The sequence below is a fragment of the Camellia sinensis genome, chromosome 8, assembly GCF_055761805.1.
Source record: "Camellia sinensis isolate YWXY chromosome 8, ASM5576180v1, whole genome shotgun sequence".
NCBI lineage: Eukaryota > Viridiplantae > Streptophyta > Magnoliopsida > Ericales > Theaceae > Camellia > Camellia sinensis.
The window spans coordinates 145,817,744-145,829,225 of NC_138968.1; the positions used below are offsets into that span (position 1 = coordinate 145,817,744).

The following is an 11,482-nucleotide window of genomic DNA, read 5'->3' on the forward strand; positions in this document are numbered from 1 at the left end:
ATCCGTTAACAAAAGGTTTGACAAAAGAGCTAGTGTATAGTTCATTGAAGGGGATGGGATTAAAGCCTATTACATAAGAGTTGTCATAATGGTAACCCTACTTATGTGACTGGAGATCCCAAGAACTAAGTTCAAAGGGACAACTAAGTTATGTATGGCTCGCCAGAAATCACCAAGGGATTAAAAATTCCCTACCCATTCCTATAGTGAGAGTGATATCTGCAACATATGTTGTATGCAGGGGTATAAGGATAAGCTTTGCTTTTAATGATTACTTATATCTTGATTGAGGCATAAATCAAGACGAGTATAAGGAGATACTCACAATAAGAATCACCTATATGAGTGTTGAACTGGGGTCGGTTCTATGAGAATGAAGAGGCTAAATTCTCTTGAAACACTTATGAAAACCAGGCGCGTTCAAGGCCAAAATGAACACAACAGTGAGAACCACAATGTGTTAGAAGATATTTTGTGTGAAATCTATTGTCTTGGCTTACACAAATGGCTGAACAATTCAAGGCATCGTGTCCATTGGTTAGCCAGTAAGTCCGATAGGTTATCACTAGGGAAGGTTCAAGGGCGAAAACTATCTATCCAGATGCAAGATATTTTCGACTTATACTCTTTCGATATAGTCTGCATATTGTTGCATTTCTGTTGTCATCAAATTCCATTCATGTGGGGGATTGTTGGAAATGGTTATAAAATTCTGGGTAAAATCAAAATTTTTTCCTAAGTTTGATCTATTTTTTAGGTGGGCCCGTGCGTCGATTTACGCGGGTCAAAGTGATAACGCGTTCTATGTCGCGTTGTGATTCACGTAGTATATTTGGTTGTTCAAAACCATTACCGAGTGAATGGAAAATTGAAGCCAAAGTGTGGTCCATGGAAATGGAGTTTTGGTGGAAAACCCTTAAAGGTTTGAATAAGGCTTGTCCCACATTGATTTAGTGGGAAGTTTTGAATGAGTTTATAAGGCATGAGTTTGGTACTTGGGGTGTGCCCCAAGGGGTACCCAAGTGTTTTAAAATGAGAGGTTATGGGCAAAATGGGCTAGACCCATTAGACTCAAAAATCACCACACACGTGCGCGCCGCCGCCGCCATCCGTCCGGTCGGGCGGGCTTGTTCTGGGCTTGGGTGCGGGTGCATGATGTGAGGTTGGGTTGGGCTTGTTCAGCCTAATACTAATCTTTTTGGACCAAAAACATTTGAATTTAATTTTATTTTGTATAAAATAAAATCCAGAATTCAAATGAAACCGGAAATAAATTGGTTTGGTTTTACTGTACATCCAAATAGAGCCCTTCCCGAAATAAACTAGTTTGGTTTTTAACGTACATCCAAACAGGGCCCTTCCCGTTTTTGTATCTGTTTAAATTATGAACCCAACTGATTCAAATCTGTTTGAATTCAAAACCAACAGGTTTCATACCTGTTCAATTCAAAACCAATAGCCACCTTTACATCTATAAATAGACTAGTCTCCCATTTGGATTTAATTCCAATTTTCGTACTCCAGCCTCTGCTATAAATCTCTGCATTTTGCTGCATTTATTTTCTGAAAGAAAGAGTGTAAACACTTAGTATGTTCGTAAGGCAAACAATTTGTAGTGCTGATATTATTTGTAATAGATCATTTCATCTTAAGAGATAGACGTTCAAATTCTGAAAGTACCGTGGAAGGAACAAACCAAAAGCCAGGAGTAGCAATAACAGGACTCCAATGAACCTCCTTCCCGTGCTTAGCTATATATATAGATTTTGCTCCTCAAGCCTTTTTTTTTCTTTTTTTTTTGAACTAAGCTTTTATAGTTTGTACCAGACAATTTCAATCGCCTCAACCCATGCAAATCATTATTATTAGCACGATGCATTCAAATTCGTTTATCATTTTCATTTAATTAATGTTGGGTTCAAGTTTCTTTATAACTTGTCTACTTAGATTTTGCATCTCTAAGACCTCGTTTGGTAACTTTTAATTTTAGTCAAAAAATCAAAAAATTACTATAAGTTGTTATATCACTCTTTTTTATTTTATTTTTTTGTATATCTTTCTATAAAAAAATAAAAAAATAATTACTAAAATAATATATTTCCAAATGAAACCTAAGTATCCTTTGTCTTAAATGGTTAGAATTACAGTGCTTGATGCATGTACCATATTGCATTGTAGTGCTGTATAAAGCATCTTACGAAGCAAGAAATTAAAATTAATTGCCTAAAAATGTGGTTTAGATGAAATGACATTCTGTTCCAAAAAAATAAATAAATAAAAGAAAAATAAAAAAATGAAGCAACATCAATAAAAATTTAAGTGGAAAAAAATAGGGCTAGGCCCGATAGAGCATGACCCCATCAAGACACATGTCCCTCCTCAACTTTATAAAATTTTGGGTAAATTACACCCGTGATCTTTACATTTTGTCCCTTATATCATTTTAGTCTCTACACTTTCAATTGGTACAATTTTGACTTTTAATTTTAAACTTTATGTCAATTTGATCCAATTGATAATACCGTTAGTGTTTCTGACTAAAAATATTTCACTAAATTTGTTGAGATTAACTCATTGAGATTAGTAAATTTATACTTTTACTCTAAAAAATATGACACATACCACTTATATGCATGTTTTTCATTAAAAAAAAATATATACTAAAAGTTATAATCAATTAGACTAAATTGAAACAAAGTCATAAATTTAATGTCAAAATCAAGTCAATTGAAATTATAAGGATCAAAATGACATAAGAACCAAAATACAAGAACTACTGTCGCAATTTGCCTTAAAATTTAATTTTTTTGGCATATGTTTATAGAATAGTTGCCCAAGTTTCTCCCTTTAAATTTTAATATTTAATCTTCTTTCTTTTTTTTTCCTTCTTTTTTTAATAGAGAAGTTCTTATAATTTGCTCCCTTTAAATGTTTATTTTACAACAAAGTCTCCTTTATTATGTTGTAAAATTCTACCTTTAAATATATATTTCCTTTTTTGGTTTTGCAAACTTATTCTTATTGGTATTTTTTTCTTATGCTTAAATGTTGTTTGATGAAATTTCTCAAAAAAATCCTTATTTTCCTCTCTGTGTAGTGTATGTATGAGAATAACAACAATCATTAGAGTCTTAAGTCAATATAGTGGTTAGGATTAGTGGTTAAGTGTAGCATGACACAACAGGGTGAAAACACTATCATAAACATAACATTTTATTTTATTATTGCCATATTCTTAATCAAAATTGTGGATGCGTCACTCAACAAGGCCTTTACTTCACAGCTACAACTGATCACACGTTTTAGAAGCACATATTATATAATTCTTTTTTCAAATATTTCTCAACAAACTTCAATACTTCATGGAACACAAAATTTGCATGGCAACAAAGCTAAACTACATGCTCTTGGATGCCCAGGAATTTAAAAAACATTGTTTGGTTTGTTTTTTAGAAAAATTTTTGAAAAAAATTCTTTACAAACAAATTTTCAAGAGTAATCAAACCAAACAAATTTTTTCAAAAAAAATCTCAAAATTTTGTTTGGTTACCTACTTTCCAAAATCACTCTCTCTCTCTCATACACATCAAAATCAATCACTTTTTTTAAAACTCTCTCCCTAAAACAATTTTCCAAAACCATTTCTGAAAAAAGACAAACCAAACAAGTTTTCGTACTTTTTATCTCAAAAACTACTCTACAAACGCAAACCAAACACACCCATTAAAGTCTGCTATATAGTCCTTCCTTGCATGAATCAATCAATACCATGATCTTCACACAAAACTGCAATGGCTAACCATGTTATATTTCTAGCAGCGTTCCTTCTAGTGTCCTCTAGTGGTTCGGCCATGGCTGAGAGCTGGGATGACCCCGAGTGCGCTGATGTGTCACGGTACTTCCTTCCATGCATGAACTTCCTGCAGGGACATGAACCGAACCCATCCCCGGGTTGTTGTGATCAGCTGGACAAGATCAATGAAATTGCAGAACACAACCACAACGGTAAATATGAGGTTTGCCAATGCATTCAGGACTTAATAGCCGACACGGGTGCCATACTTGCCTCCCGCGGTGATGCTCTTTCCAGTAAATGTGCCGTTCGCCCTGATTTTCATATTGGTGGAGACTGCTCAGTTGATTAAAATCATGTTTTTTTTTTTGGAAAGATAAAACTATGGTTGGAAATTCTGTAAGGAGATGTTAAACAGAGAAAAAAATAGGATTTTCTGCAGGGCAACAGAAAACAAAAACAGGAAAATAAAAGAATTATGTATGATCAGATGACTATATTTTGAAATAATGTAGCAGTTGATTTCTTAGCCGTTGCTTTAGTTATTTTTTTTGCTTAGCAAAAAAATTGTGAGCAGTGACAGAGTTAGGATTTTGATTATGGAAATAACACTAAAGTGAAATCATAATAAAGAAACACAATCTAAGTTAACCTAACTTTTATTTGGTGATAGGACTAAAAAAGGAAAATGAGTGGAGCACTAATTAGTGTCACCATTAATAATGTGGTAGTGGGTCCCACCCACTGCCACAGTGCTGTTGTGTTTTTTTTTTTTTTTTTTTTTTTTTTTTTTTTTTTTTTAAAGAAATAGATGCCACATCATTAGTGGTTGCTTTAGAACACCACTTTTAGTGGTCTCTATCATCTCTCGACTAAAAAGCAGCACGATGCCAAAGTTCTATTTAAAGACATATTCAAGTTAATTGATCTTTTTTTTTTCTTTTCCAATTTTTGTTATTAACTTAATTTTCTATACAAGAAATATTATAATTTAAGAAGTGATCATATGTCCATAAAAGATGATAATAAAATTAGATCAAGAAGCACATATACAAAAAGGGATATTGAGGCCTCATTTGGCAAGTTAACATTTTAGTTAAAACGTCAAAAAGTTACTAAAAAAAATTAAAAAGCCTACAACTTATATCAAAAAGTCAAAGATTCTCTTTTCTCTCTACTTTTTGCACATCTTTTTCGTAAAAAGTAAAAAAATAACCCCAAATATACTAATTTTTTTTATCTCATATTTTAGTCAAAAATTTACTAAAATAACATGTTCCCAAACGAGGCTGAGAGATGTAAACAAGAAATGAGAGAAAATATGGAAAAATAATATAAAGCTTATAAAAGAAGATTGTTCCATAATTGTACATTGAAGAAGAGAAGTTATTTGGTGTATGCGGTGCTCCAAATCAAATGTAATTAGTGGAGAAGATGAGAAAGAATCCACCTATTTCGTTAGTGATGATGAAAACCATAGATAATATGACAATTGATAATATGACATATAAGTGGTGCCTTGCGCACCTAATAATTTATGTTAGAATGGGGAGAGCAATCAAGCCCATATCGTTGCAACGACGTCGTTGCGCTAGTTCGTTGCAATAGCCATTATAGCCGTTACATATACGCCCCCATTTCAACTCAACAGACGCCGGCTCCCAAGCATTCGAAAATTCGACCGTTAGAAATCGGAACGTTAATACACCTCCTCCACTCCCTCTCTCTCTCTCATCAACAAAAAGGAAAAGGAAATCATCTTGTAAGAAGGAAAGAAACCCAGACCACACCCACCTGCCTTAAATCTGCACTTTCTCTCTCTAAAACTCTGATTTTTACTTGTTTTCTCTGCAACAACCAAACGAACGCTACAGAGAGAGAGAAAAAAAAAAAAAAAAACCCCAATGGCTATGGTGGACGAGTCCAGTAGTAGTGACTTGATGATCGACGAGGCCTACGAATTCTCGGCCCCTCGGTTCTTCGACTTCATCAATGGCGAGTCTGAGGACGACATGCACAAAGCAGAGCTCTGGTTCGACACCGCCCTCACCTACGCCCCTTCTCGTACGTCTTTTAATTTCATTTGAGTTTTTTTTGGATATTTATTAGGGCTAAAACAAAACAAATTTCTTGATCCCGACCGAAATAATTTTCTTTCGTTTCTTGCAATTGCGAATTAGGTAGGCGTTTTTGGAACTTTTTAGGGTTTCAATAATTTTGTTGTTTGAAATTAATTTTATTCATTGTTGTAGATGCACTACACTTGTCTCCTGAATTGTGTCAATCGCTTGGGTTCTTGTTCTTGTGTTTCTTGCAATTTTAATTAGGGATTAAATAATGTTCTTCAACTTGAAATTTTGATCATCCAAGTGTACTTTGAATGCAATTTCTTGGGGATTTAGGGCTTTTAAATGTGAGTGATATTCACCAAGTAGATTAGTTTACTTTGGACAAAAATGTTTAACTTATTTGATTATTGGGTTTTATGGTTCCAAACAGTGATCTTGATTATTTAATGTGAAATTAAGGTTTGATTTGAGTCACCGCTTGGCTGTTCTCAATTTCTTGTAAATGTTTAATTTGTTTCAGACAATAAACCCTAGTATACTCATCAATTATTTGATAAAATCAGGCTCAGAACAGGAAATTGCATTTCAACCCTTCTGTTTGTCTGCCCTTTAGGTTTTCTGTAATGTTACCTGGAATCTAAGAATGCTTAGTGCTTCACAAAAGAACATATTTATTTTGTCTCTTTTGGACAATGAGTGATGTGATGAGTGATGATGAAAAAACAAAATAAGGTCTCTTATCAATACTTCTTCCCAAGCAAAATTGGAATATTAGGTTTTAGTATTATTATCTCAGCATGGTGAATAAGGGTTTATATGGTCTAGAAGTGAAAACGATGATGAGTCCATTTTTTTTTATAATGAAGCTAAATAAAATTACCAATTACAGGCCCCAAGCAATGATCATAATGTTTGACCAGATGGTGATGATGTTAGTACCAGTAGTAGATTGCCATTTTTCGGGGGGCTGATGTTTTTTTTTCTGGGTTAAATTTTGCAGCTTTTATGCCAAGAATCAAGACAGGTAGATCAGTTCATGTGGAAAGCCTGTGTGACTTTAGTGAAGCCGAAGAATCACAGAAGGTGGTGTAATGCAACCCTTTTTTTCAAGTCTTATTTTTCTCTTCTGGAACTTAAAGCTACCTGTGAATGTACTTCGATTTAGATGCAAACCTCGTGATTGACTGAAATTTTTTGCTACTTAGTTGCAGGCACCAACTTCATCAGAATCTGCATCAAATATCACCGAGGAAATACCCTTGGGGCCAGAGAAGGATCAGACGAGGTCTGTGGATCATTATTTTGTAGTAATTTCAGTGTGTTGCTTCATTTTTTTTTTTTTCGGTTATCTTTTTCCTTTTTTGGCATATACACATTGTAATACATGTGTGGAAATCAACTAATTATCCCTTCTGAAACAGGCCTCAATCCCAACTCATGCTGGAGAAGGATCAGACGAGGTCAGTGGGTCATTATTTTGTAGTAATTTCACATAGTGTTTTGCTTCATTTTTTTTTTTTTCTGTTATCATTTTCCTTTTTTGGCACACATTGTAATTCATGTGCGGAAATCAACTAATTACCCCTTCTGAAACAGGCCTCAATCCCAACTCATGCCAGCTGAAATCAGGGAAGAAGTAACCCCAATTGAGGTCAAAGAAGTTAGTGCTGCAAGCCTTGTCAATCCAGTACGTTAGTTGCTTGAAAATTTTCCAACAGCTCATGACATACATTAGAAGCAGTTGTGTCCTGTGGTTCTATTTCTGATGATTATTTCACCAACCTTTCAGGTTCCTGCTGATGAGAAGACTCGTGAAGCCAAGGACACTGCAATTTCCAAAGAAAATGGAAGGTTTGTATATTTCTCATTTAAGGCTTGTGGTGCAATGGTTAGTGATAGAAAAATTGACGTGTTTAAAAAAAAAAAAAAGTGCAATCCTCATCACTTTCTTGTTTTCTTGTTTCTCTGCTGATTTCAGTGTAAAAGTTGAACCACCTAAAGATGAGGATAAGACATCATCCACTACACAGGAAACTTGCACCCCTAAACTGGCAAGGGCTCCTCAAAAGGGTGACCTGTCACAGACTGATCTCAAGAAACAACAGACAGCCAAAAAGATTGCTAGTATGGTCAGAAACCCATCAGCCCTGAAATCACAAAAGTCACAAAATCGGTCACAGTTATCACAAGCTAAAGGCACTAAACCAGCTAGTATGAGAAGGTATCTAATAAGATTTCTTGTGTTTTTTAAATCATATCAAAGTTTCCTGTCATTCTCTGCTTTTTGTTTTTAAATCTGTTTGTATGCCGCTGTACTGATTGGGGGTGCTTTTGGATGGAACATGTAGAGAAACAAATTTGAAAAACACTGTGGCAACTCCTAATTTTGCTCAAGAAAACCAACCCATTAAAAGGCAAAAGTTGGAAGGAGGGAATGCCAGACAGGTTAGAGTACTATTTGCTCATTTTCTGTGTCTTTTTTTGGATTACTTCACCTGAAATGTTTGTTTGTTTAACCTTAATTTTTTAGATTCTTAGTATCAAAACTCAAATTTTGGCCCACAAATCAAGACTTGGTCTTATCAACAGCAGCAGTTCCAATTTGTGCTCTTCAACTGCGAAAACTCGTAAAGAGGACAGAAAGGTTTGATATTTTTTATAAAATTCCTTTTAAGTTTTCATATGGTTTATGGAAGTAGCAATGCTGACTTACTGAATACTTTATTGGATGTAAAGGTTTATGTTCGGGAACCAGCAGTCCCATTTGTTTCAATGGCAGAAATGATGAAGAAGTTTCAATCTAACACAAGAGAGATGTCTATACCTCACATGAACGGTTCTCTTTCGCATGTAAATGACTAAACCTACTTTCTTTTCTTACCATAAAAAAATTGTTTCGCTCCTGATTATTATAATTTGTATTGCTTATTTTCCTTATCTTCCATTTCAACTTTCAGGATGCTGCAACTTCAATAGTGCAGAGGAAGCCCAGACTTACATTGACAAGGCCCAAGGAACCTGAATTTGAAACGGCTCAGCGGGTTCGCTCAGTCAGGGCCAAGAGCTCTGCTGAACTTGAGGAAGAGATGATGGCTAAAATTCCGAAGTTTAAGGCTAGGCCAGTAAACAAGAAGGTACTCATTTTTTAACTTTGCTATTTAGGAATCTCCGTTATCGCTTTGTTAACATCTGGTCTATATGTTGGATTGAATTGGCTCTTTTGTTCATTACAGATTCTGGAAGCTCCAAGCTTGCCAGCACTACCAAGAAGTACACCCCATCTACCTGAATTTCAGGTAAAGTATACAATGGATTGATGTTGGTGAGAACAAGAAATGCAATAAAACTACAAAGGCTAAAGTTATAATAATCTTCTACAGGAATTCCATTTGGAAACGATGGAAAGGGCCAATCAAAATGCAGAAACATCAACTATAGCCTCAACAGAATCTGCTCGGCAGGTATATAAAGCCTCATCCCGGGTATTTTAGATCTTTTCCTTGTTAATATAAAATTGGATTCTGTTTAGTTAGTGACCAAAAATTTGCAAATTTGTATATGACAGAATCATCAGTGGAAACCAGCTCATCTTACAGCACCCAAGTCGCCCCTTCTTCAAACATCTCTGAGGGCACGGCCTCCAAGGATTAAAACTTCTGAAGAACTGGAAAGGGAAGAACTTGAAAAAGTTCCAAAGTTCAAAGCAAGGCCTTTGAATAAGAAGGTATATACCTCCGCCTTTTAATGAGAAAATTATATCAATTTGTTTTGTACTACTTTCATTTCTTCATTTGAATTGATTTAAGTTTTTCGAATCTTGTAGATATTTGAAAGTAAAGGAGAGTTGGGGATGTTTTGTAACACAAAGCAGCATGTCACTATTCCTCAGGAGTTTCACTTTGCTATTGATGAAAGGATTCCACCACCAGTAACAGTTGCTGATCTTTTTGACAAGGTTATTAAATAAGCGTATTGTTGATTCCAATTCCAGTTAGAGGTATAAAACGGCCCCATTGACAGTTTCTCATAATGTTTATTATTTATATTTTTTTCCAGCTTTCATTGAATTCAGAAGCTCACCACTGCAAACAAATTCTGAGGAACACTACACCAAATCCATTCCATCTCCACACAGAGGTATGAAAATCCACGACGCTGGTTGATAAATCTGCCAATTGGTTATGTTTTATACTAAATCTGCTTTGTGGTTGATTTGTGACATTAGGAAAGAGGAGCAGAGAAAGAGAGGAAATTTGTGATGGAAGTCATGCAGAAACAGTTGGAAGATGAGAGAGCCAGGATTCCGAAGGCTACCCCATATCCTTATACTACTGATTATCCTGTGGTACAGAATTTTAGGGGAACCCACTCTCTATTTCTAATTGCTTGAATTTTTACAATATGGTACACTAATTTTGACTACTACTTGTGCAGATTCCACCAAAACCAGAGCCAAAGCATTGCACAAAACCAGAACCATTCCAATTGGAGAGTCTGACAAGGCATGAAGAAGAAATGCTCAGGGAAATGGAAGAGAGGAGGAGAATGGAAGAGGAAGAAGCTCAGATGAGGATATTTAAGGCACAACCAGTATTGAAAGAGTAAGAAAATGGCATATGTACTTTAACACCTAAGTTTTTTCCTTTAAAAATTGAAAAGAAAAAGGTAAAAAAGAGAGATTAATGTCATTCTCCCTCCATGGCACTATCAATTTGTAGAGACCCAATTCCAGTTCCTGAGAAAGTACGCAAACCGCTGACAGAGGTTCAAGAATTCAATCTACATGTAGAACATCGAGCTGTGGATAGATCAGAATTTGATAAAAAGGTATTTCTTCTGCTATATTTTTATCTTGGATACCAGAAATCATCAACAAACAACGAACTCAGATTTGTTGACTTTCTTTTTACTAAAATGTTTTGCAGATTAAGGAGAAGGAGATGATGTATAAGAGATACAGAGACGAGGCAGAGTCTGCAAAACTGGTATGGAAATACATTATTAAACACGATATTATGGATGTAAATTGGGAAAGTAATTTAAATTTTTTTAATCCCTTGTTGTCCCGTAGATGGAGGAAGAGAAGGCCTTGAAGCAGTTAAGGAGGACATTGGTGCCTCATGCAAGACCAGTGCCTAACTTCGATCGTCCTTTCTTACCACAAAGGTACGGAAAAATGGCATGATTTTATGTTAATATTAATATTCTTCATTTCCTTTTCAGATTGGTTCATTGATGTCAAGTCAAATAACATGTTTTGCAGGTCTTCCAAGGAAATCACAAAACCAAAGTCCCCAAAACTGAATGTCAACCGAAGAAAAGAAAGACGAAAATTTGTCAGTGCCGTGGCAGCCGCTTCAAGTGCCTCCTCTCATATGAGGTGATTGTTGCTGTGTTGCTTTCTTGATGAGAGTGGTGGGCTGTTCAACAACTCTTGAACCCATTAGTTTTAGTGCTGACAAAGTTCTAATACTCTGATTTGTGTTGTCATCATTATTATTAACATCATTTTCATTTTGTTGATGCTAAACTGAATATACTCAAAAACCCATTCTTTCTTGTAAAGTGAATTCATTTAATCTTTTGGTTCTTTTCAGTTGTTTGCAATGCAATTTTTGTT

At 35.1% G+C, this 11,482-nt stretch overlaps 2 protein-coding genes across 3 annotated transcripts; both read left to right on the forward strand.

Moving 5' to 3' along the window:
• The first annotated feature begins 3,791 nt into the window (after positions 1-3,791).
• Positions 3,792-4,145, forward strand: LOC145798157 (putative non-specific lipid-transfer protein 2). The gene has a single exon (XM_082885646.1). It carries the CDS (start codon positions 3,792-3,794, stop codon positions 4,143-4,145), a length of 354 nt encoding a protein of 117 aa, XP_082741772.1.
• A 1,158-nt stretch (positions 4,146-5,303) lies between these two features.
• On the forward strand, positions 5,304-11,458 carry TPX2 (targeting protein for XKLP2). Of its 2 annotated transcripts, none has more exons than XM_028252798.2 (22): positions 5,304-5,857; positions 6,863-6,945; positions 7,068-7,147; positions 7,284-7,322; positions 7,459-7,549; positions 7,652-7,713; positions 7,841-8,083; positions 8,211-8,307; positions 8,393-8,506; positions 8,599-8,712; positions 8,820-8,996; positions 9,096-9,158; positions 9,243-9,323; positions 9,428-9,586; positions 9,686-9,817; positions 9,919-9,999; positions 10,088-10,207; positions 10,297-10,463; positions 10,581-10,689; positions 10,788-10,847; positions 10,934-11,028; positions 11,126-11,458. In XM_028252798.2, exons 1-22 carry the CDS (start codon positions 5,698-5,700, stop codon positions 11,244-11,246), a joined length of 2,448 nt encoding a protein of 815 aa, XP_028108599.2. In that variant the 5' UTR covers positions 5,304-5,697; the 3' UTR covers positions 11,247-11,458. The 2 variants fall into 2 exon arrangements, with proteins under 2 accessions (XP_028108599.2, XP_082739803.1); XM_082883677.1 differs by having other exon boundaries at positions 5,447-5,857; positions 7,074-7,147.
• Positions 11,459-11,482: the final 24 nt, after the last annotated feature.